Source organism: Puma concolor, chromosome C2 (assembly GCF_028749965.1).
Source record: "Puma concolor isolate L17-30 chromosome C2, mPumCon1.1.hap2, whole genome shotgun sequence".
Taxonomy (NCBI): Eukaryota; Metazoa; Chordata; class Mammalia; order Carnivora; family Felidae; genus Puma; species Puma concolor.
The window spans coordinates 154,815,028-154,840,967 of NC_141675.1; the positions used below are offsets into that span (position 1 = coordinate 154,815,028).

The 25,940-nt window shown below is 46.1% G+C and overlaps 1 protein-coding gene across 1 annotated transcript in view; it reads right to left on the bottom strand.

The window, feature by feature from the left end:
• The window catches only part of DSCAM (DS cell adhesion molecule), a 759,677-nt gene that overhangs the window by 69,749 nt on the left and 663,988 nt on the right, over positions 1-25,940 (bottom strand). Inside the window, exons 19-20 of the mRNA XM_086676008.1 lie at positions 20,532-20,687; positions 9,839-9,972 (exon numbers count right to left, since the gene is read on the bottom strand). Of these exons, the coding sequence (XP_086532134.1) occupies positions 9,839-9,972; positions 20,532-20,687 (290 nt within the window). The remainder of the gene's footprint in view (positions 1-9,838; positions 9,973-20,531; positions 20,688-25,940) is intronic.

Below are 25,940 nucleotides of genomic sequence, written 5' to 3' on the forward strand. Positions count from 1 at the left end.
CTTTGATGCTCAGTTAAAAATACAGGTTCTGAGAAAGAGGGGGGATGAATATTGCTCCCTTATGAAACATTTTCCTCAATATTCTATATGAGATAAAGTAACTGATTATGTTTACCTTCCATCAACTGTCTTTTTATTGGACACTAGCTTTCTCAACACAACGATCTAACCATGTTTGAGCTGACTTGCTAATTTCCATGTGCATTCCATCATGTGTCACTCCCTCCCACTCTCTGGGAATGGTCAGTGAGAAAGGTTCCATTTTCTTTCCAGATTTCTCCTAACACTCCAGCTGCAATGATGCATCAGAGACTTTGAAGCATTGAGAGTGTGGAGGGAATAGAAAGGCTTCTCTCTGAAGGGCAGCGAGACAGAAAAATTGTAGTCAAGGAAAAGCACCCCCCAAATGTAAGTTCTTAGGATTAATGAATCAAAAGTGGCAGAAGGAGAAACTGGTGGGGAGGAGGAAGAGAGACACTTTTCTCAGTATTTAAATATTTAAATCTCTAAATATTTAATTTCCTGCTGGCAGATCTATAACTCTGTCGTCTCATCTTCAAAGTTAAGACAGAGATATTAGCCACTCTAGAAGATTTGATTATGCCTACGATGCAAATTAATCTTGAATGGATCACTATAACTGGGCTGATAAGGGATGGCCAGAGGAATAGGACACCTGGGGACAGCCATGTAAACTCACTGGACTACAGATCTCTCCTCTGGGTCTTGCAAAGAAAAGGTACGTAAGAGCTCTTAGCCCCATGCCTGTAATGGGGAAACCTCATAAATAGTTGCTGTGCTTGAATTCACAGGCGTTTACTGAGTTCAAGTCCAGTGTGTAGACTGTGAGGTAAGTTCCTGCCCCAAGGGAACAAGAGACGATCATGGCTTGGCAAACGGAGGATTAATTACACGAGGCATAGTAAAATTCTGGTAAGTTCTTGCTAAAATCTAGAAATAAAAATCATTTGAATTCCCTTGCCAAAACTACTCCAGTTGCAGCAGAGGACATGATTCATATTTGCAAAATACCTAGGAAAATAAATAAAAAACTGCATGTGTTTGATTTAAAAAAAATATTCATGGCAAAGTTTTTTTTTTTGTTTCTTTGTTTGTTTTTATAAAGCCTCAGACATGCTGGCTTCCCTAAAATTGTACCAAGAGTGGAAAACATAGCTCGTGATATAAACGTCGCAATCCTCGAGCCAGGCAGCTCACGTTCATGTGTTATTCCTTTCTTATTATTGCTTCAGGTCTGGTGGATGGAGTCGTAGGTTTCTGAGGGACCCAACAGTATACTCCTCCAAAGAATGTAGAGGTTGCTGGAAGCTCGGTTTTCTCCCCGTGCTCCAGTGTCACCCGTGAAGAGCCTGCTGCTTTCACTGCAGAATTCTTTTTGCCTTGTGGTTTTGGTGCAATAATTTTCCTCATATTTCAGACACTTTTTAACCAGGAAATAAGATAAAATTAGCCACAATGAATTACTTCAAACGCTCTTTAGCAAATTCTATCGAACTGGATGCTTAACCAATAATTGCTGGATTCATTTCCAAATCCCTCACACTACTTAGCTCGATGGGTGGCTTGCAAAGTCTTGTGAGCCTTCTCACATCCCCTCAACAAGGCACATCTGCCCTTTGTTTATAGGTCATGCATGGTCCTTATCTTTATCCCACTTTGGATTGTGGTCTTGCACAGTCTGGGTGCAACCTTGTGGTCTTGGATGGAGTTCAGGTTCTTTGAGGGTGGCCTTGCAGTGGCCCTCCCTTTATGGATGCCCCGAACACCCTAGATCCCAGTGTTGCAAAATCAGGGCTCACAGAACACAAAGTGGAATGGGCTGAGGAAATGCCTGTTGCATTAAGTTGACTAATGACCTAGAAATGATTTGAATGCAATCAAGAAAAACTGTGTAGAGAATGACTATGGATTCACAGGCCGCTCAGATCAAATTATTCAGCGTATCTCACGGATATAAAAAGAATTCCACTTAAAAAATTTCAATTAACTTTTTAATGAAAAACTAATTCTATCAAAGAAGTATGGTGCTTTAAAAAGCCCTAATATCTAACTATTAAAAAAAAAAGACTCGAATGTTCTGATTTTGTAGATAGTATGTTCACAGCAGTGATTTAAAGAAACCTCTCCCAAAGCAAGATAAACAAAATAGGCAGCTCTTTGCATTATTGGACACTCCGAGGCCACATCAAATCTTTCTGTTTAGGGGCAGAGAAAATGATCTGGATTACGTTCAGAATCAGTAGTTGGCTGGATCGACTTCAGGTTTGTCTTTGTTCTTACGTATAAGACATTTTGCCCTGATTTTCATTTTATTTCAGTATTTTCACCTCTAACAGAAGATAATGGATCAATGAAGACCATCCTAAAGGGACAGACCGGGGTGGGGAGCCTGCATGGTGGGAACAACATATTAATGCTACTTGCTTTATGCAAGTCAGTTCTGGTGGTTTCTTCTGCACTTGACTGAGATGCCTGTAACCGCCATTATATCTTCCACTGTTGGCTACTTTTTAAAAAAGTCTTCCAAACAGAAGATATTTTACTTTTGGGCCTTACAAATATAAAAATCATTATTTTGCCAGTGCATTAAAGTTGACACCCAGAAAATGCTTATAAGGAGCTGGTGTCTCCATGTTCCTGTGTAGAATCGGGGCTTCGTCCGGTTAGCCAAACTGGCATTACAGGGTCCTTATAGTTCCCAGGCTCTTTTGAACAAAGTCACCTCCACTCACTACAATTTTGCCTCGTCTCTTCTCTGCGATCACCCCATCTGCTGTACCAATGATCTATCTGCAAAAGTGCTTTCTTAAGCTGACTTGATCACTATCACTTATTCGGTAATGAACAAGTAATTCATCGCACATGTGTAAATGGAAGAAACCCATGCACTCTTAGTCAACTTTTGGCTGCTCCACAATTTCTGGCTTTGCCATCACAGAAAAGAGATCCACCATCAGGCCTTTTAGACAGAACTATGGAAGGATGATCTCCATGTCAGTGATTTAAAAGCATGGGCACTGTATATAACTCCTGCTGAGACTGAAAAGCCTCCCCAAGCAGAGGATATGCTTTCCTGCGTTATGAACCAGAAACTTCATTATACAGTTTAACTTCTATTGCATGACTTACTGCCGTAATCCATACAATTTAATTCAACACAACATTTTATGAACATCCGCTATTTCAGCATAATACCAGGCTTTCTAAAGCAATAAGGGTGACTAACGGTGGGGTGTGCGCTTGAACTGGGGCCCAACGATGTCCCCACCTAACGATAACACAAGGGATTGTGGTGGTTACACCAAAGTGAGGTTGGAAATCAATGCTGGGGACCTCCGAGGCGAGACGGAACCCGCTTCCCAGGGAAGGCCGTAGGCTGTCACCGTGAAGGGCCTGGACTCTAAGCTCAGACACCTGTGGGATGCAGACCTTTACCTTGCTAACCGTATGGTCCTGGCAGACAGTACATTCTCCATTTCAGTACCATTACAACGAGGTAATCATAATCCCACCTGCATATGATAATCATTGGAATTAACTGATGAAAACCAGGATTTTTTAAGATGTGAGTCATAGAAGCAATTTTGTGAGTTATGACAATCATTTACAGAGCAAAACAGAAGAGAAAAAAAATCCAACGGTTTGGAAAATATCATAGCGCATCCTGTGTGGCAAGTGTAAGTTTTGTTTGTGAAGCTTTTGTTGTGTGTGTACTGGGTCGTGATTATAAGATGCATTTCCTATTGAGAGTCATGAAAGAACAAGCTTGGAAACCATAGGCATAACGTGTTTAGCAGACAGTGGCTAGAATACAGAAAATGCTCAAAAATGGTGGAATAAATAATAAAGCATTTAAGTTGAGCCTTAAGAATAAAGACTTTAAATGGGAGGAGGACACACACACACACACACACACACACACACACACACACACATGATGGAACGGCTTAGGAATAGATGGATAGGTTAACGGAATAGGAGATAGGACACTGGACAGGAGTTAGAGCTGGATTGTGGAAATCTGTTCAGGTCATCTTGAGGATTTTGAGTTTTGTTTTAGGTAAAAAGGGAGAAGTCATCCAAGAATTTGCCCAAGGGAGTGACACGGTCAGATACAGAATGGGAAAGAATGATTATGGCAGCAATGTGGACAATGGATAGGCCCTTGAGCCTGGCAGTGGAAGGACTTCTGACTGGTTTGGTTCCCCAAGTGGGCATGAAAAGAAGGGAGAAGATTAAAAGATACTGCAGGGAGAGACTTCATGACACAATGTCACCTCGCAGATGCTATTTCCTCTTGTCATAATACCTTTTCATAAGGTAGAGCTCTTCCCTGCCTACAACCCAGGGCTACAGGTGCATCCCAAGAAGCTGTCTCTGACCCCACTGTTTGAGAAACACCCCCTTGCCTGTGGCTTCTGCCACAGTGTCCTGTGCTCTGCAGGTCACAGTCGTGTCCTTTGCCATGTCACAAGGACAGTGACAATCCCTGGCATTTTCTGACTTCCCTAGAACCAGGAACTCCTCAAAGAAAGGCAGACACTATCCTTTATCACCGCGGTCCCATGGTCGCCATTGGAGCTGTTCTCCCAGCTGCCCTGGTTTTCCTGTCTTCTGGGTACTTGTTAGGATTGTGCTTCCTGGCCCCCTTGTGGTTGGGGGAGGCCACGTTATGCCTATGTCAGACCTTCCAGAGATGTATTCCCTCTGCCATAAAACCTGCATGGGTGCTTCCCAGAGTACGGATAATATGGACCAGAGCTACTACAACTCACAACAGATGTGAATGTGGAAGAAAGATAAAACTGTTGGTGTAAATCCCTGAGGTTTTAGGCCTCTGGTCAGAGGACAAAGGGTACTGTTAGATCAGTGGCTTAGCTGGGAAACAGGAAGAGAAGGGGGACAAGAATGAATTTGATTCAGAACACGTTGGATGCGGTGGGGTCTCCGTGAAGACACGGATGGAAGGAATTTGGAAATATGAGGTTGCCTGGTCCTCTAAGATGGTCAGTCGGGGTTGGAGAGAAACATTTTTGATCTCTGTAACTTCAGATGATAGTTAAATTATAAAAACAGATTCAAAGGCAGCTGGGTGGATCAGTCGGTTAAGCATCCAACTCTTGATTTTGGCTCAGGTCATGATCTCACGGTTCATAGGTTTGAGCCCCACATTGTGCTCTGCACTGACAACCCAGAGCCTGCTTGGGATTCTCTCTCTCCCTCTCTCTCTGCCCCTTCCCTGTGCTCTCTCTCTTTCTCAAAATAAATAAATATACTTTAAAAAGTATATAAGATTCAGTGATTCATGGGGACAATAAAGATTAGGAAAAGAGGATAAAGGAAGAGTATTGAGAAATGCCTACATTGAAGGGTGGCTGTCAAGGGAGAGGGAGCCTAAGAGAAGAGAAAGTCTAAAAATAGAAGGGAAGTTAAGTCAGAATTTAAACACAGATAGCTGTATAATAATGGCATGCTATGTGGCAGCGTGAAATGGGAAGAGTGCCACCTCCCCAAAAGGGAATAGCCTTGTACACCCAGAGGGTGCACGGTGACTTCTGAGACAGGAGCAGTGGCCAGTGAGATGGACAGCATTATAATACAGATGGTCAAGTTGACCCCGCTTGACAATTCCATCACGGCACCGTGGTTTGACCTGAGATTCCTCAACAATTCTGGCTTCCTAAAGCCACTCTCTCTTGTCCTCAGCCCCATGATTTATTAAATGCAGTCCTGGGGGGCGGGTCCAAGGAAAACCCACACCTGCTGTTTTGGTTTGGAAGCTGCCCAGACCTGGCGAAGGTTACTTCCCTGGTGTCTCTGAAGACTTGCTTACTTCTAAGTCGTGGGCTACACTGTGGGGAGTTTTGTTGCTGAAAGCTGTCTTCTGGAGAAGAAGGGTACTGGAACATTCTCAGTTGCTCATTCGGCAACATCGACGGAACACCTATCCTGTGCAGGGGCTGGATCACCTTATCGTTTGAAACTGGAATAATTGAGGTGAGTCACAGCTCACTGATATGATCGTTTCAAGCCTTCTGATTTTGTTCTTCATTGCTGAGAATTTCATGCTGTCTGATTTCACGTTTCTAAGTCCCATCTCAATCGGCTTAGCGCTGTAGAAGAGACACTTTCTCTATCCTTGTCCTTGGTTAATCTAGGGTACTCCCCATAGGCTGCTTTCATGAGGGGAGGAGGGCTAGAGGGGAGATCCAGCCTCGTGACTCTCTCCCTGGGACCTTACAAGGTAGTGTGTGAATTGATCCTTCAAACTGTCATCTATGAAAATTCAGAGTGACGCCCCCCAAATTATATGCCTGAGTTCCTTGAAGCAAATGAACTTTGAGATTTTGCTGCTCGAATCTCTGCCTGGGGCAGTTAATGTCTCCGTGCATCTGCTGGTCCGGCACGGGGAGACTCTGCGTTTACCTAGCGCCACCAGACTTTAGATGCATTTACACTTTCTTATCTGGCCACACAAAGTTTTAAATCCCAACACCTTTTACTAGGCTAACCCAAGAGAACGCAGTGAAACCAGCATCTATTCTTAGACAATGGGCTTTACCCATTAGAGAGAAGAGCGTGGGTCTTGTAACAAGGTCCATTCACTGGGGGTCTTATGAGGAAATTTACATCAGCGAGCAAGTCAGCTGAGGGACTCCTCTAAAGAAGATTAAATTACAGGCTGTGCTGTGTCCTCATTTATCCTGCCATGTTCTACATTCCACTGTGAAATCATTTCAAAGAAAAGAAATACTCAGCCGAGCAAGAATATCATACGCAGCTAGCACTGCCCTCTGGTGTTCATTCTGACACATGGGCGGAAATGTGAAAGCCTCACAAAACGTCATCCCATCCCTTCTTCTAACTTAGAGTCAAATTCCAGAAACCCAAGATGGAACAAATACCCTTCTTTCCAGCAATTTGTACTCTCTTACTAATTCCATGTGAAAGAAAGCTCCACAAAGCAATGGTGAGATTTTCCAATGTTTCCTTCCTCAGAGAAATGTATTAGTTCTCTCTGGTCTTCACTTATAATGGTATTATTTTATTTTAAAAATAGGTCTCCTAGGGGAAAATGTCTGTACCTCCCACTTGGTTTTTCTGTCACCCTAAAAGTGCTTTAAAAATAAAGTCTATTAAAGAAAAAACTAGACCCTGGGGTCTTAAATGATGTTTGACGTGGATAAGCAGCCATTTGTCTCTAGAGATGGACTCAGCCTGATTCTGTTCCCTCCACTTTACTGCACACAGCTTGGGATTCTGGACCCTCTTTGCCAAACTTACATGACGCTACCCAGAAGACCACAGTGCTCTGTAACGATCATATTTCTAGATCTACGGTGCTTTATAACAGAGTCAAAGGCAGCACAGAGACACCCGGTGAGTGGCAGTCAGACATGAAGGAGGTGAGAAATTTGGCTGTTAATTCCCATCTTTTCTGGTTAGTTCGATCTTACGATTGTTGTTTTCGGAAGGGTCTTGTTGGGAAGGTACTGGGTGGTTGAATCCTATTGTGGCTTGCAATGAGAGACGGTGGGAATCCTTGGGCAAATCTTTTCTACTCTTTCTTATAGACAGTTGGCTCATGTTTTTAGGATTTGTAACTCTTCCTATTGTACTGTGTGAAATCCACAGGCTGGGGAAACAAAGACTAACATGGCCCAAAGCGGCCACCTGTGGGGCTATCTCATCCAAGCATCGGTCCATCAGGACTAATGTCAAGTAAGCCAGGCTGGGGTTTTAGTTTAGAGATAAAGAGCAGATTGAGGGTGTTCTGGGTACCCTGAACTCTTTTCCTAGCTTGGTGGAATCAGAACAGCAAATGTGAGTCCTACAGCAAACAGATGAAGGAATGAGTGAACAAAAATAAAGAAGCATTTCAAATTCCAGTGGAACATAGGTATTCGTTATTTTTGCAAGATTTTGTCTCTCTTTGGCGCACGATTATATGTTGGGGCTGAAGACAGAATCAGGGCCTGCCCAGGGGTCCTCCGTGAGCCCTGAGTTCAGGAGTCCCAGAACATGATTTCCTGGCGTTTCGCCTCAGCACCACACGGCTCTGCGCCTCTGCACTTTGACTGACAGAATTCAGCAGGGGAGAATTAACAGCATATTTGAAACCAAAGAAGGAACCCACAAGAACGTTCTGGAGCGCAACTCTGACCATTTACATTTAAATCTTTACTCCAGCTCTGGAGGTGCTGCTGTTGATGTGAGCTGAACACACGCTCTCCCCGTCTCTCTGCTGTCAACCATGCTCACCGTCTGGGGCGTGTGGGGTCCCCTGCAGATGCTAGACTTAGGAAAATGCAGCACGTGAATTACAGAATTAATGAATAAATCAGCTCGAGGATATTATTCAGCCTTAAAAAAGGACATTCTGGGGCGCCTGGGTGGCTCAGTCAGTTAAGTGTCCGATTTCAGCTCAGGTCATGAGTTCACGGTTCGTGAGTTCGAGCCCCACCTCGGGCTCTGTGCGGCCAGCTCAGAGTCCGGAGCCTGCTTCAGATTTTGTCTCTGTCTCTCTCTGCCCCTTCCCCACTAGCGCTCTGTCTCTCTCTCAAATATAAATAAAACATTAAATAAAAAGAAGGTCATTCTGATAGCTGCTACAAGATGACCGTTGAGTACATCATACAGGTGCAACACGCGAGTCACAAAAAGACAAATACTGTACGATTCCACTTACATGGGGTCCCTAGAGTAGCCAAAGTCACACAGGCAGAAAGCGGAATGACAGGTGACAGGGCCGGAAGGAGTTGGGAATGGGGAGTCAGTGTTTCAAGGGGACAGAGCTTCAGTTTGGGGAGACAGAGACGTTCTAGAGGCGTATCATGGAGATGCTTCACAACCATGTGAATATACCTAATGCCACTGACCTGGACACTTAGAAGTGATTCGGATGGCAAATTCTGCGTTACGGTATTTTATCGCAATAAAAACCAAAATTAATCTGTGTATTCACTCCACAAACACTGACTGACGATACAGGTCTCCTTCTATACCCCAGCAGGAGGACAGAAAGACAGGTCACGTGGTGCCAACCCCAGAAAATGCCGTAAATATTCCTGTGAAGATAGCATGAATTTTGTGGTCCTACTCTGGCTTTCTTTCCTCTAAAATTTCCCTTTTCGACATGCTTTTGTAGCTGGTCTAAGAAACAGTTTAGCTCTATAATTATGACCCGGTAGTAATAATATTAATGATAATAAATATAGCACGTTGAAGTATTAATTACACTAACTCTTTTAACTCTGTCTCAGTGAATGAGGTGGGCTATGCGATCGTCGGGGTCACAGATCCTCAGCACAGGCCCTCGTTTCTGGCCCGACAGTGGCTTGCCTGCTTCTCTTAGTGGGGGACGGGACCTGGCAGGAAGATGGGGTGGGAGTTGGGGGCACAGGAGGGCGGTCAGAGGGAAGGGGGGGAGGCAGGGAGGGCCTGGCAGGCACAGAATGACGCGTCCAAGAGCAAAATCAGTAAGCGTTGTCCACTGACTACCAATTAAGGCACAATTCAGACCTCTGGGTTTTGATTTTGAGAAGCCGGCTGGCGGTGTTGTGGGAAGTCACCAACTAAACAATACTTCTAGATGACTGTGTCCCTTATAATGATTCAGATGTGTATTTTCAAGTGAGGTGTAAATGAGGATGTTGCTTTGTGGTAGAGACAACAGCAGGGGGTGGGGGGCGGGGAATAAAACCACTGGAAAGACCCAAGTAGGTGGGAAACAAAGGAATGAACGTGTCCCAAAGGAGCACTCGCAGCTCGTTTTCTGGAAGGTGCTTGAAAGGCACTTGGTTATTTACCAACTTACTGTGGGATAGGGGTGGGAGCAGAATACAGTGTACTTTCGGATGATGCCGTTCAGCTTGAGAGGGGGAAGCCAGGACACAAAGACCATGGAGGCTGAGGCCGCCGCTGCCTTCACTCCCGCAGGAGGACCTGGAACTGGAAGAGCCGGGCATTTAGTCACAGCGATGGGGCTTCCGACCAGGCGCTCTGGCCCACGCTGCCCAACACAACCCCCGCTCCGGCTAGGCCTGGCCCCTCTCTCTGGCCAGCTCCTCAGGGGTCAGTGCTATGGGCTCAACCGTGTCCCCTCAGAATCCACGTGGTGAAGCCCCAGCCCCCAGAAGCTCAGAATGTGACCTGACTTGGAGAAGGGGTCTCCACAGGGATGACCAAGCGAAACGGTGGTCACTAGGGTGGCGCTAATCTCATGTGACTGGTGTCCTTATGAAAAAAGGGAATTGTGGGCACAAAGACATATACAGAGAGAAGACCATGTGAGGACACAAGGGGCGAACAGCCCCCTAAAAGCCAAGGGCAGAAGCCTGGAACAGACTCTCCCTCATAGCCCTCAGAGGGAGCCTACCTGTCCCACACCTTGATTTTGGATTTCTTGGCCTCCAAAAACATGGGACAACCCATTTGTGGTGTTGAAGGCCTCCCTCTGCGGGGCCCTACGCCAGCAGCCCTAGGGGCTGACAGAGCCTCTCTTTGATGAGTGACCCGTGCTCCACACGAACCCTGTCTAAGGGCATGTCCTCTAACGGCCTAATTTTAGCAAGAACGCTGCTCGGTCAGTTCAGCCAGAATCCCCTCAATATCGGATCACTTGATACATGATCAAAGACTTCATTCTCTTTCACACCCAGGTACTATCCGATCATCCTTGCGTGCCTTCAACCAGAGTCCTGTTTGATCACACTAGTCAGAATACCCTTACCCCCAAGGTCTCCTATCAGTAATTCTCCACCCACAGCCCCATCCTTCCCCTCCACTCCTTGGCTGTAAATTCCCACTTGTACGTGAAGTCGAGCCCGGCCTCTCTCCCCTGCCACAAACTCCCACTGAGGTCGACCCCACATATTCACGTCACAGCAGTCCCCCTGAGAAGTGTGCCTGCTGCTGCTCTTTAACAAGTGCCATGAATAATTGTTGCTTCAACAGAACTAATACATTCAGTTCAAGTCCCTGACTTCCTGGGAGCCTTCTTTACCCATTTCAGTCCCTTGTGAGTTCCTGCCTCTGAACAGCTGGAGAATTTAGTTTCTTGTGCTGCTATAGTGTTTGGCTTTGAACAGGCTGGGGACGTACATCTTGCCTCCTGAGTTAGAGACGAATGAGGGCAAAGTATCTTGGTCTTTAGGGACCACTCTTCCTTGCCCAAAACACTTTGTAATGACATCTCTTTTGGCTCAGGGGAGGTACAGAAACACTTTTGTACGAGGATGGATTTTTGTGTCAAAGATTCACATTTGTATAGACAAGAAATACCCCTCTGTAAGCCATCTAGGAAAGAAGGAAATGGTGCTAACAATATTAAGCATAATTTGTCAATGGGATCAAATGCACGTATTCCTTCCCCCCATCTTTCTGTTTTCCAGGTAGAAGAGTGAGGATGGAGTGAGGTGGACAAGACATGGGGAGAAGAGAAAAGAGCATTAAAATTGCTATGGGATAAGCCTTAAGGATCTTGCTTTGTTCCTCGTTGGTCTAACTGTCCACCTGGAGGGTGGTTCCCACCTTGATGGAGGTCTTGAAATTCCAACCGATATACATCCCTTGTGAGCCCCTGGAGGAATCTTTGAGTCTCTTCCTGCTCCAGTAACAACATAACTGCTCACTAACTATTTGTGGAGTTGACTATGTGTCTCATGATTGTCATCTTGACTCTTCAAGGTCAAAAGAACAAAACCAGCAATCACCATGAGAGCTAATGTGGGTGTGACATCACCACCACTTGAAAATATAAAATCTTGGGATCAGGTTTTGACACATCCTGTTGGTGGCAGAGGGTCTAGAAAAGAGGACACAAGTAAGTGATGACACTAGGATTACTAAGTCTTTGGGAACAAGGCACTGTTGTGCTGAGTATGGAGGGCACTTGTGCTTAGGTTTCCTATTGGTGAGGGGAACAGCCAAGACACCCCCAAATCCACAACCTGGTTGAGACCCACAAGGTCTCCTCCTGAACACCAAGTGTAGAGTGGACACTTGTTTGACATTTTCATCCTAACGGATGCCCCAGATTCTCCATTCCTTCTCTAAAGCAACCACCTGGCTGGCATTCACCATACCCAACATTCCCTCTGGCCAGCTTCTTTCTAGAAGCCCAAGGGCTTGGGCAACAACCACTTGAGTGGCTGCTCGACAGAAGTCAGTCATATTTGTTTCTACCTTGTTTGTGACAATTACACCTGTCGTGGTAATGTAATTTAATTCATTATCCAAACCAATGAAATAGGAGTGCCAAATAAAGCTGTTTCCATGACAATTAATGGGACTTCTTTGGAAAAGCTTTCTTAAAGGTAAGTTAAAAGAAGAAGGTTCGGCTAGGTTTGGGCCAAGACCCTTGAGAAAGATGACACACGTAGCAAATATCAAGACAAACAGATTAAAAAAAATCAAGCATAAGTTGTTGGCAAATGGCATCATGCCTTACTCTACTCTCAGAGAACTTAAACTGGAAATGGCAGATGATCCATGATGAAAACAGTTTATGGAAACAATGACATAGACTTCTAATCTCTTCATCCAAAACTTAATAGAAATTAGACCATATTATTTAATTAAAGAATGATTAGATAATCAATCTGTATTGTCTGCTTTGAGTTAAAATAGAATGTTTAAGGTATGTCTGTTGGCCACTTTACACTCCTTCCTCTATTTGATTATTTCCATTGACTTGTCTCGATTATATCAAAGGGCATTTACCATGTAAATCCCTATCTGACTCCTCATACACTTGATGCATGATCTATCTCGTGCAATCTTTTTTTCTAGGGTTATTAGAATTTTATACCACAGAGGAATAGCTACATAGAAACTTTGAGGAACAAGACATTCTGGAAAAGTTTTCTGCATCGCTGAGCCACTATCTTAAGAGTTAGAATGTAAATTGTAGTTCTGGTTTGGATTATCCCACAATGGTTCAAGGTGTGAGCCCTGTAGCCCCACCGAGGGCTTTTGTTCAGCTCCAGCACCAGGTCCATGTCCTGGGCAAATTCATTAACTTCTCCAACAAGCCTTAGTCTCCTCCTCTATGAAGCTAGACCAATAATTGTACCTATTTACAGTTTTATTGCTAGGATTACAAAAGATAATTCATCTAAAGAATTTAGATGGAGTTTTGCATTCAGCAGGCACCAAATAAGTTCTAGCTATCATTCGTAATGGCAATCATCATTTCCTTATGTTGTGCATCACTAAAGGATCCTGGGTTTTACTTTGTGACCCAGTGTTGAACTATAAACACCAGATGTTGAGAGTTGCAGAAAACGGAGATGGTGTAGGATGGTCTGTCTGGGACATATTTTCCTAAAACATTCTTAGTCATCAGAACACATTTTGGTAATCTGCTTTCTGTGTGTGTGTGTGTGTGTGTGTGTGTAATACAGGCAAGCTTAGGCAGTTTTCACGAATTCCTAGACACTGTTGAGTGAATTTCTGACTTCAGATTTAATTGGTTGAAGTAAAGAACACAGGTCCGGAGAACCATTTCTTCTATATTATTCCAATCTGCCTACACCTCCTTTCTGTATTGCGGAAGCTCTTAGAGCTCACATACCCACTTGCCACTGACATCTCCAATCTGATTCATAGGTATCTTAGATACACCATGTCCCAAACCAGGATCACCATCTTCCCTTCCAAACCTCCCTTCCTCCTGTACCCCATTGCAAGAAATGGCACAGCTATCTTCTTGGTTGCAAAAGCCAGAACCTAGAATTCTCTCTTATCCCTCCCAGAGGATGTGTAAGGTTGGAGAGCTTCTTAGACCTCCATGTGGACGTGCTCAGTAGTTGAGCTGTCCCTATGGTTTAGTGTTGTTCTGCAACACTGGAAGTGGCATTCTTAGCCCATCCCAGGACGTTGACACATGATGATCTAGGATCTTGGGTTCTTTCTGTCTGAAATCTTTTCCCACTCTCTCTTTTCTTTTTATCTTGGCAACTCTTACTCCTCTATCAGGTTCTACTAAACATTACTTCCTTGAGAAAACCTTTTCTGACCACGAGCCTAGATAAAGCCAGGGCTCTCGTGTTTTCTCTTAAGACCCTTCTCCTTCATGGAACATGTCAGAATCCACTTAAGTCTCTTCCACCAGCCTGCAAGCCCTGCCACGCCCACCCTGTTCTCTGCTGTATCTCTAGTGCCTGGGCCAGTATCTGGAACATACTAACCCTCAATGCAGATATTCTAAGTGAATAGAAAAGTGATTCCACTAGCGATTGGGTGGTAGGAAGAATTCTAAGATGGTGTCCAAGATTTTTATCCTTTGATATAAATATCTGTATAGTTTCTTTCCCTTGAATGTGGGTAGTACCTGTCGCTATGATGGTTGGATTACTCCCATGACCAGGTTATGTCACGTAACAAAGGTGAAGGGATTTTGCATATATAATTAATATCCTAACCAGCTGACTTTAAGTTAACCAAGAGGAGAGCATTCCAGGTGGGCCTGACCTAATCAGAGAAGCCCCTTACAAGAGGGTCTAGATGTCAGAGATGGAAGAAGTCAGAGAGACTTAAAGCAGTAGAGATGCTCTCTCATTGGTCTTGAGGAAGCAAACTGTCTTGCTGTGGAGGGGCCATAAGACAGGGAACAGTAGGTAGCCTCTGGGAGCTGTGGAGATGGTCCCAGGCCCATGCCCACAAGGAACCAGACGCTGACAACCAGTGAGTTTGGGCAGTGGGGACCTGACCTCAGATGAGTTCGCAGCCCCAGCCAACAGCTCGATTTCAGCCTATGAGGCCCTGAGCCAGGGACCCAGCTGACCGGTACCTAGACCCCTAACCCAAGGAAATGGTGAGACAACAAATTTGTGCCATTTTAAGTATTAGGTTTCAGGTGATGCATTATACACCACAGAAAATGAATCCACTCAGTTAGGGCCTTTTAATGATGTATCTTAATGTAAAGCCTCAAAGTCAGTGCTTTGAAAGATGATTGCCTTGGTTTGAAGTATAGGTACACACACAGATACTTCAGTTAATGTCACGATCACTTCTCTGGTTTTGCTGATCAGGTTTCGGCAGGTGTGTGTGTGTGTGTGTGTGTGTGTGTGTGTGTGTGTGAGAGATAGCCTGCTGCGTATGTGATCCACCACGGTAGCCAGACACACCTGAGCCCAACACCCCACAGAGGCCCCCCTGAGCCATGTGCAGACGGCCTGATGCTGGATGGAACCACCCACAACTGTGGCTGTCATCACGGGTGTGCGAGGCACACGTCACTCTTCCATTCCCATTTCCACAAGACGCCAATATGTCTGGCCTTTGCTCCTACAAGAGCGATATTTCCTAAACATTCTTCAAAGTAGACAAAATCTTTTAACTACGGTGGCGTCGTGTGGGGGAACCAATACACAGCACAGGAGTGGCTCTTCCTGAAGCAGAGCGTGCAGTGTGGAGCCCCCCACTGGGCATCTTAGGGGCCCACCCAGGAGCCCAGTGAGGTCACAGGAACCTGCATGAGAAGCACGCCATTGGAGGGAGCTCTGACATCCTCACGGTGGGAGGCCTTCTGGGACGCCCTGGCCTGTTGTGCTGTTGCTGTCCCTGCTACTGCACAGAGCCCAGCACTGCTGTGCGCTCAATACCTGTCTACTGGGGCCCGGCGCCTCTGGTGCATCAGCAAACAGACCAGACACACGCCCTCAAAGTCCATCGCTTTTAAGATGCGCTGAGGGGTGGTCACATGATCACCTGAGCATGTATGATCTATGCCTCCAAGAGAACGTAGGGCTCAAGATGGGGGGGCCCTGAGGACTCAGAGACAGCCTGATGTCTGTTTATTCTTCACTCACTCTTGGCTCTGTTTTCAGATGGCCCCCCTCAAAGAGATTGCTAGTCAAGAGGCGGGAGAGCAAAGATCACATATTGCACCTCCCGCCGGCCTCCTTCGCATAGAAAATGATTTACAGAGTAATGTGCATTAGTAATGTACTCAGTAAATATTTGAACTTAAACACACACACAGTGTTTACTTTTGCAGAAAAGGATCAGGGTGGAAACTACCTGATGCCTGCAGAATAAAAATAACAATTGGAAAATTAATAGATTGTGTTTTGTTTGTGTTCTCTTTCCCCACGGCTTTGCTCAGATTATAGTCTCAGCAAATAAAATGGCATTAGGCTTTCACAAACCCTTTAGAATTCAGAATTGGTTGTCCTGTGTTCAAAAACACAAAGCCAGATCAGCAAATCATCTTTTGTGTTCCTGCGGAATAATGAAGGTCCAAGTTCTGATCGATTGAGCAGTCCCGGAAAGAGAATCTGAAGTCTGAGCAATTTTCACGGACCCCGGGAGGTGGTGTCTGTGGGCCCAAGAATATGTTTGTGGACCCAAGAATATGTCCACAGATTTAAGAATATGTCTACTGGCCCAAGAGTCCTTATGCAGGCCGAGCAACTACTGAAGAAACTGGAAACTTGTTCTCTGAGCAAACATTTCAATTGCAAATTATCCCTGGCAGAAGTAAACTTTTAAAAAATGTTCTAATTTTTTAGGGGCGCCTGGGTGGCTCAGTGGGTTAGGCGTCCAACTTCAGCTCAGGTCATGATCTCGCGGTTTGTGGGTTTGAGCCCCGTGTTGGGCTCTGTGCTAACAGCTCAGAGCCCAGAGCCTGTTTCGGATTCTGCGTCTCCTCCTCTCTCTGCCTGCTCCCCCATCATGCTCATGCTCTGTCTCTCTCTGTCTCTCAATAGTAAATAAATGTTAAAAAAATAAATAAATAAAAAATGTTCTAATTTTTGATTCGATTTATTTATTTAATCTATTTTTAGTTATTATTTTATCCTATTTATGTATGTTTTATTAGCAAGTGATACATTTTTCCTCCTTAAGATGATCAGTGACCAAGGGGCATCTGGGTGGCTTAGTCGGTTAAGCATCCGACTTTAGCTCAGGTCATGATCTCGCAGTTCGTGAGTTCGAGCCCCACGTTGGGCTCTGTGCTGACAGCTCAGAGCCTGGAGCCTGCTTCAGATTCTGTGTCTCCCTCTCTCTCTGCCCCTCCCCTGTTCACACTCAGTGTCTCTCTCTCTCTCTCAAAAATAAATAAACATCAAAAAAAAAAAAAAGATGATCAGTGACCAAATGACACAACTTAAACTCTAGGCCTCCTGACACGGGGGGTTTAGGGACCTCATTTAAGAAATGTATGGGTGGGGGGTGCACCTGGGTGGCTCAGTCAGTTAAGCGTTTGGCTTTGGCCGGGTCATGGTCTCACGGTTTGTGAGTTTGAGCCCTGCATCGGGCTCTCTGCTATCAGCACAGAGCCCACTTCGGATCCTCTGTACCACCCCCCCCCCCCGCCCCTTCCCTGCTCACGTGCTTTCTCTCTCTCAAAAATAATAAATAAAAAAAATTTAAAAGAAAAAAAAGAAAGGTATTGGGCCAGGGTGCCTGGGTAGCTCAGTTGGTTGAGTGTCTGACTTGACTTTGGTGCAGGTCATGCTCTTGTGGTCATGGGATTGAGCCCTGTGTAGGGCTCTGTGCTAAGCGTGGAATCTGCTTGGGATTCTCTCTCCTTCCTCCTCTGTCCCTCCTCTGCTTGTGCACGCACACACACACTCTCTCTTTCTCTCTCTCTCTCTCAAAAAATACTACAGCTCTTAAAAAAAAAAGAAAGAAATTGGGCAGAGAGAACCAAATTTAATGCTTGCTTTCAATGCGTAAATATTTCTTTCCTTGTGAGACTATCAACAAACACTGAAACTTTACTCTGTGCCTAGATTAGTGCCTTACTGAGGAAGAACTTAATGAATGTTGGCAATTATTATTTTACTGGAATCTTATCCACAATCTTACATAATTTAATTGAACCTGGCAGGTTAATCCAAACTTCAAAACTGTAAGATTTTGTAGCACAAGTTTAAACAGGTTGTGTATTCTCAGTCTGATTAAGCAGTCCTTCTATGGTAATTAGCCTTGTTGCTTCTTTCAATGGGACACCAACTTGCATTCAGTTCTATCAATTGCTCGAGTGCCTATTTATGTTGGGTCTTGAGTTAACCACGGTGACTAGCTCAGTTCTTCACCATTTTAAATTAGTGAATGTTTCATGTGAATCCGGGAGATAAGCTTATTATACCAGTTTTTCTTGATTTCTACCGAATCTCTGCTCGGCTTTGTTTTGAAAATGCTGGCGATTCATCCCGAGTAAATACTGACATTCGGGGCTTGCATCTCTGTCTGTGAGGTACACCTGGACCAGTGGGTCCTTCACTTCCTTCCTGGGGGAGGGCAGGGCCCTCTACAGTCAATGGCACCTCCATATACCATCAGCATTGGGTACAAAAGCACAGAATGGCTGAATGACAAATTAGACCTTATGCGTCGGGGTCAAGTGTTGAGAGAGAACCCTATGATTTCTAAAAGTGGAGAATTAATTACAAATTGATCCAAATTACCGGTCAAAAAGCCGTGGCGAGCCTTCCCTTCTTAACGGATTTCTGTACCTTTGTCTAAAAAATGCAGGTGTCAAAATTTGTGTTGCCGATCAATTTGCTCTTTAAATAATAATTCCAGTGACATTTGTGTTATTGCTTAGCAGGGCAAAAGAGTGTTCTGCCCCCACTCCGAAGGAGTGAAGATCAAATAATCAAACATCTAGTGTCAGAACCATCCCACTATGTGTCAGGCTGGGTGTTTGCAGACATCACTTGACTTTTTATATCTTAACTCTGTGCAGTCTGATTATGATGTCAATTTTGTACATCAGTTCAGAGAAGGTGAGGTAAGGTGCCCGAAGTCCCTTGGGCAGCAAGTGACACAGCCAGCTTCTAGACACAGCTCTTTGTCTACCGCATTTCTAAAAATTAAATTATGACCCCCTTCACTTAGGACATAGCTTTGTAGATCTCTCCATTAATGTGTGACTTTCTAATGGCATTTCATTCTGACCTCAGATTGCCCTAAATAATCCATTTCCTTGGGCAGAATTGGCTGACACCTGCACATTCCTGGAAAGAACTGCCTGTGTATTCTAGAAAAGCTACAGCTAATGAGGATGAATTTGTGTGTGCCCCCAATAAAGCAAGAAGGGCGACAGAGACAGTGAAAATAATGTGTGAGCATAGATGGATGGGACCAGTTGGGGGGGAAGAAGGGCTGGGTTTGCGGAGGGGAGGGCAGAGAGTAAGGTGAGAGGTACCATATGCTGCGGGTGTCAGAGAAGCTTTGGTAGGGGACAGAAAAGGCTGAAGGAAGAGTCCATCCAGGCCTCTGAGCCTGGGGCTTCCACAGGACGGATGTGGATGGAACCGCAGTGTGTTTGATGTTGCATGTTCTATGTGGGTAACACCTCCCCCCTGCACCCTGCCCGGCTTCCTGGGAGCAGAGTCCTGGCAAGAAGACAAAACAGTTTGGCGAGCCCAAACCTGCACGGAATGTAGGTGCACCGGTGCCTTATCCTGCCCCTACCTCTGGTACAATTCTTCGCTCTCATCTGGAGAGTCCCACATGGGTATCATTGGACATCCATTTTGCTCTTTTCTTTCTCCAGGTGGAGACTTGCTTTTCTTACTGTTGCTGTAACATTTATCCCAACTTCAGACAGGCTCAGAGCTGTTCTTCAGACAGGCTCAGATATGGCCCCTCAGGTTTCCCTTAAAATAATACAAAGGGGCGCCTGGGTGGCTCAATCGGTTAAGCTTCTGGCTTTTTGATCTTGGCTCAGGTCATGATCTCATGGTTTGCCAAGTTCGAGCCCCTGCCTCGGGCTCTACGCTGGCAGTGCGGACCCCGCTTGGGATTCTATCTCCCTCTCTCCCTGACCCTCCCACACGCGCTCTCTCTCTCTCAAAATAAATAAATAAACTTTTAAAAACTTAGGAAAAAACCACTTGCCAAAGAGTTTTGGTAGGTTGGGGAAAGAGTCACACAACCAAGTCCAGATGGTGTGGAACAGCAAGAATTAATGGTCTGAACTGAAGTGAGCCATGATTTAAAATTTTACTAAATCATTATCAGTTCTTCTAAGAAGTCAAAACGATTAATATGAAGATCTCAAATTAAGGATTTATTCTGAAGTGATTCTAAAGCTGGCGCAGAATAATATGACTTAGGCCATTACATAATTTTCAAGTGGAAGGATGGAAATAATCAGAGCCTACACTCATAGCCCAAAGCATCACTAAAATTATTCTGATGGGACACAAAACAGGTACGACCTGTTTTACAGCTCTGGGATAAAGGCATTTTTGTTTAAATAATACTTGGCCGAAAAATTTTAAAAAGAAGAAAAACTATAGGGGAGAGGAACAAAGGATACAACGAACAAAGGCGACACAGGGAGTCAATGGTCTGAATTGAGCTGGAATATTCTGGCAGGGCAGCAAAAGGTTTGTCCACAGCAAAGTCAAGGCCAGGCTGATAGAGGAACACTGGTCTGCAGGACCCAGCCCTCCCAACACTGGCTTCTGCCCGGGATGCTGTCACTCTGTGGGGCCCTATGTGTCCCCTGGAGTCCCATCCACACCTGCCCCATCTCTTACCATCCTCTTTGGTCCGAGTGAAGATCTGCTCACTTCTGACGCCGTCCCCCGCACGGGTGAAGGCCAGCACCTGGATGCTGTAGTTGGTATATTTCTCCAGCCCGTCCAGCTCTAGGGAAGGCTGCGTCGTGGTGACGTTTTTAATCTCGCCCAGCTCTGGAGGACAACAGAACAGGATCCGGTGACTGGCTGTGGGCGTGCCGTGCTCACTGGCCAGCCTGGGGCTCGCCCTCTAGCTGCCACATCCTGAGATGGCTCAGAGGGACCGTGCACAGCCTGCACACGGCACCGACACTCATTCATGTGCAACTGCCACGGAACACGGCAGAACATCAGTCTGGGAAATGGAGCAGGTCACTCCAAGTGTTACCACCCAACCCGACGGCCGGGGCCAGCAGCCAATCAAGCGTGCCCCCCACACTCAACCTGGGGAGCTTGGGGCTGTACAGGGCTCACTCTGCTAAGTTTATTCACTTATTTTGAGAGAGACAGACACAGCACGAGTTGGGGAGGGGCAGAGAAAGAGGGACAGAGAGAGAGATTCCCAAGCAGGCTTTGTGCTGCCAGCGCAGAGCCTGATGTGGGTCTCGAACCCATGAAACCGCAAGATCATGACCTGAGCGGAAACCAAGAGTTGGATGCTAAACGGACCCAGCCACCCAGGCGCCCCCTGCAGGTGCATTTCTAACTGCTCATCAAAAAACTTCTGCAAGTCAGGGGCACCTGGGTGCTCAATCTGTTAAGCATCTGACTCTTGGTTTAGGCTCAGGTCCTGATCTCACGGTTTCTGAGATTGAATCCCCACATCAGGCTCCGTGCTGACAGTGTAGGCCCTGCTTGAGAATTCTCTCTCTCCCTCTCTCTCTCAAAATAAGTAAAGTTAAAAAATACATTAAAAAAAAACTTCTGCAAGTCGAGTTTTGTCTTTTATTTAACAAACAAACAAATCGTACTTTAACGTACATGCATTTTTAAGTACCTAACTTCTCAGGTGTCTGAGCTGAGATGAGGTGGCTCAGGAAACGGCTCCTCTTCCCTGGAGTGAACCCCCGCCGCTGCCCCCCACCCCCCGAGCTTCTTTGCCAAAGTGACACGTTGATGTGTCAGAAACTTGGCGTCAGCTAAAAATGCTTCATTTTCTGGGGTGGGATCAGCTAATAATACTCAGAGAGAGAACGTTTTGCTCTCCCTTCTTAGGTGTATCAGACAGGGCAATTTGAGAAAACTTACAATGATGTGTTAAGTACCTCCACGGGTGTTCTAGGTTCTGAAATGAGCCACCTACGGAGCAGCTGGTGCAGGAGAGAGAGGCTTGAGGACCACTCACCCCCGGGCACAGCCAGCTGTGGAGGATGGGCACTGCCTGCGAGCCTGGGCCCCCCAGTTACTAAGAGGACTGGCAGAGCACAGGTCCAGGAGGGACTGTTCGTTGGGTGGCTGGCCGTAGCCAAGGCCACCTGTGCACCTGTGCTTACAGTCGACAAGCAGTAGGACCCACTTACGGGCCAGCGCTGTTGTGGCTTCAGATGCTAACTCATTTAGCCAGCACACCAATCCTGTTATTGGCCTGCATGTTACAGGCGAGGAAACCACAGCAGGGAGGTACCTTGCCTAAGGTCACGGAGCCTAGCAGAGCGGCCGAGAGCATGGGCCGCGGGGTCACGGTGCACGGCCTCAGGTCCACAGACCACGGTTTCCGTGCTCTGCGGTGGTCACTCAGTGAAAAACATCATGTCGGTCAGATTATTGAGCTCTCCACCAGCGTGGCTTTCTCTTCCCGCCCTCCTGTCCTTCTCACCTCACTCTCGAGGTCGCACAGAAGGCCACCTAGTAATTAACAGCCACGTATTCTGTGATTATGAAGACCACAGAGTGTCTTCTTGTCTCTTTGGTGTTTGTCACTCAAAGGATCAAGGTTGAGCTGGACATAGGAGAAAAGCTGAATCTAAAACAGTCATGGGGTGGCCAAGGCTTGTCACGCACGTGCTGGGGCCTTTGCATGGGGGGAGGGCTGTGGGGGATGTGAGGGATGTTGGGTCACAGACCCAGCTGCAGACCTGGACACGAGCCAGAGGCCCGTCACCGCCTTGAGCAGACTGTGGGCCAGCTCTCCGGCAGGACGCTTTCCTGGGGGGAGAAAGTGGGCAAGGAGGGGGGTCCCCAGGAGGGGTCTTTGGCCGGGTGTCTTCTGGGGAGGTCAGCAGTGTATGCAGACTTCTTGGGGCCACCATTTGGAAGCCTCAAGAGATGGCTTACAAAGGTAAAAAGATACTTGCTCGTGTGTGGGGTCGCCGCACATTCAGAGAGTGGACAACTGTCAGGCCAGAAGGGTGAGGAAGTCTCCCCCCGAAGGAAGGTTCTGCCTGGCGACCACCATGGCTCTTCATACTGTCCTATGCACTTGCAACGTTCATTTTCCTAAACATATCTAATAGGGGTCAGTAGGATGAGGATAAACACTTCAAATGCTAATGGGAAAAACATTAAGTATAGATGTCATCAAGATCTTTTCAGATTTAGGAATTTCTATGCTGTGCCAAAGATCTCTCTCTCTCTCTCTCTCTCTCTCTCTCTCTCTCTCTCTCTCACACACACACACACACACACACACACACACACACACCAGGAAAATGGGGTTTCACAGGGCTGCGTGCCAGCAGCCAGTTATGAGACCTTGTCTAAATTATTTAACCTCTGGGGTCTCTGGGTTTTTGCTTTTGTTTTTTGCAATTGTTATCTTTAAGAAGGACCCGGGAGTCTCTCCCTGGTGGAGAAAGCAGGCTGCAGTCATTTGCTGCGAGAGACAGAGGTGCTGATTCATCAGTGCGGCTCCTGGATGAGAGACAGTGATGGGGAAGAGGGCGGCTAAGAGGGACAAGGTGGAGGGGGTTGCCCCCATCTTTTTCAAGCAATAGTTAGAAGAATTCCATCGCTCAAGAAGCAGGAGACAGATCAGAATGAACACTTGGATGTCTACTTGTATTGGGGTTCATACTGCTTTGAGGAACTGATTTATTCATGAACCAGGAATGTGACTGCGGTCAGAACCCCAGTTCAAGATCACCCCCCAGAACTTCCTAATATGTGCCACACGTGCACCTCACTCTCGATGACTGAAGGGGAAGGGCATGGTCCTGATTGGCAGACACTTGATCTTTAGTGGATCTGCAGAAACTAAAGAGGACAATTATGACAAAAAGCCCAATCAAAACGGCATGCTTCATTTGCCATTCTTTTGAGCCCTTGTACTTTTTTTTTATGGCTTAAGGAGGATTTCTATCATCTACCTTTTACAGCCTCAGTAAGGTTATTAAAAAACAAACAGGAACTGAAGCATAACGCTCAGGTGAAATCATGACTAAAATAACATGAAATAAATACATGAAATGAATTTAGAGGTATCATTTCTACTCTAACATTTTTTTCACTTTCTGTTGGAAAACAAACTGTTTTATGTATCGACACCCTCCCTCGTTCTCAAAGGGTTTTAAGACAAAAAACGGGGGTGGGAATAACGTTTCTGAAGTGCCGTGAACTGGCCCACCATCGACGCTAACAGCCGGATGGCACCTAAATGCCACCTCGCTTCAGAATCCACTGTGCTGTCTTGGGGAAAGACGGAAGAGACGACAAGCGGTTTGGATTCAGACGGAAACGGGACTTCGGCGTGCACAAGTTTTCTAGCAATCTCAGATGAACGGCTTTGTGAGGTCTTGCAAAGTACTGAGCTTTCAGATGATAAGACACTCGGAAATTTCACCAACGTGGTGTGTGGCTCGCCTGTCCTATCAGATATATTAACCAGCTTTATCTGATCACGTTAACAATAACAAATGCTTTTCTGATGTACATATTTGAAAGTATTCGGGGCAATTGCTAATCACAGTGGTAGTGACAACCTGGGTCTCCCAGTCTGCGAGTGTATGTGCCTATGAGTGTGTAGATGTGTGTGAGGCTGCATGTAAGTCTGTGTGCGTGAGTGTGTGGGGGTGCGTGCGAATGTGGCTGTGGGGGTGTGGGTGAGTGGGTCCAGTCCTTTACACAGTCACGATGTCTCACATCCGTGGGAGCCTCGGGCCGCAGCCTGAGAAGTTTTTGCAGAAGTATCAGTGATCCCGTGGAATCACCTGCTAATTCATAAATGTCACTTCTTATAAGCAGCAGGTAAGGAGTGAGTGTTCGTAGCAGGTTTACGTCTCTAAGGGTTTCTTTCTCATCTTTCGGAGATTAAGTGTAGAACTCCTACATTAGGCATTAAGCACATCGCTTTGATCTGAATACCGTGAGCCAACGTATCTTTAGGAACCGTATGCATTTCTAAGCAGTCTTTACTTAAAGCCTTTCATGTTTTTGAATATTCAAGTATTTAACGCTTAGAAGCGTCAAGTCAAAAGAACCGTCTTCACCACATTACCCTTCGTAGAGCTAAGGTGTTAATAGGCAATATTAGCGAATAGGAGCGATGTGTGAAAATACGGATGAGTCGTCACCACCAGGTTCTGGAAAATATTTCCAACAGGAAGAACAACAAAATCATTTCGGTGTCACGTTGCCTTTAGGGGAGTGCACTCAGGGCTTCTGGCTTCACGTCATTCAAGAGGAGGACGAGAAACCAGAACAAGAATATACGATGATATAGTATGACACTGTCAACAAAATAGATACTTTTTACAAATATTTTTGCTCTACACTTTACCTCTATGGGATTTTAAAAGAGCTCTTTGGGGGACAAGAGGGGGAAGTTGTCAAAGAATCATTTACGTAGTTCTGTCCCTCTGTGGAGGATGGCTGTGCATTACCGGGCTTGTGGTTCTATGTTCACTAGATTCTTCTGGGCTCACTGGTCTAGCACTAGGCCAGCACAGAGTAGATACTCAGTGTGCCTGCCTCGGATGGAGCAGGTGAATCCTTACTGAGCCCTGAGAAGCAGGTCTGATGAAGACATAAATAACTAAGGCTCCCCAAACTGCTATTTACTTAGCTTATTTATTAACGTGTCTTCCTTCCTGCACTGTGGCATCAGTATTAGAGCCCCCTGCGGCCTCTGAGGCCCTGTGTGCTCTGTTTACCTGGGTGGGGACAGCCACCTGCTTGGCAGAGCAGACTCGAGATATATCTGGGGGCTCTGGCTGTGTTTGCCCAAACTCAGAGGCAAGCACGCACCAGGAGGCCACATGCAGTCAGAGGGGTTCAAAGAAGCCCCACACAAGGGGAGAGGCACCCCCCTGCCCTGGGACGGGAGGTGCAGGAGGAGGCTGAGACTGGACTGAAGGGGAGGGTGGGAGCGTGGGCCACACGGTCTTGGGATGCAGGCCTTAGTAGCTTCCCCGTGAGGGCTGTGGTACGGGTGTGTGTCTATCCCGCTCACGGAGAGGCGCTCAGTCTGGTTCAGCAACACCCACCCTCTGA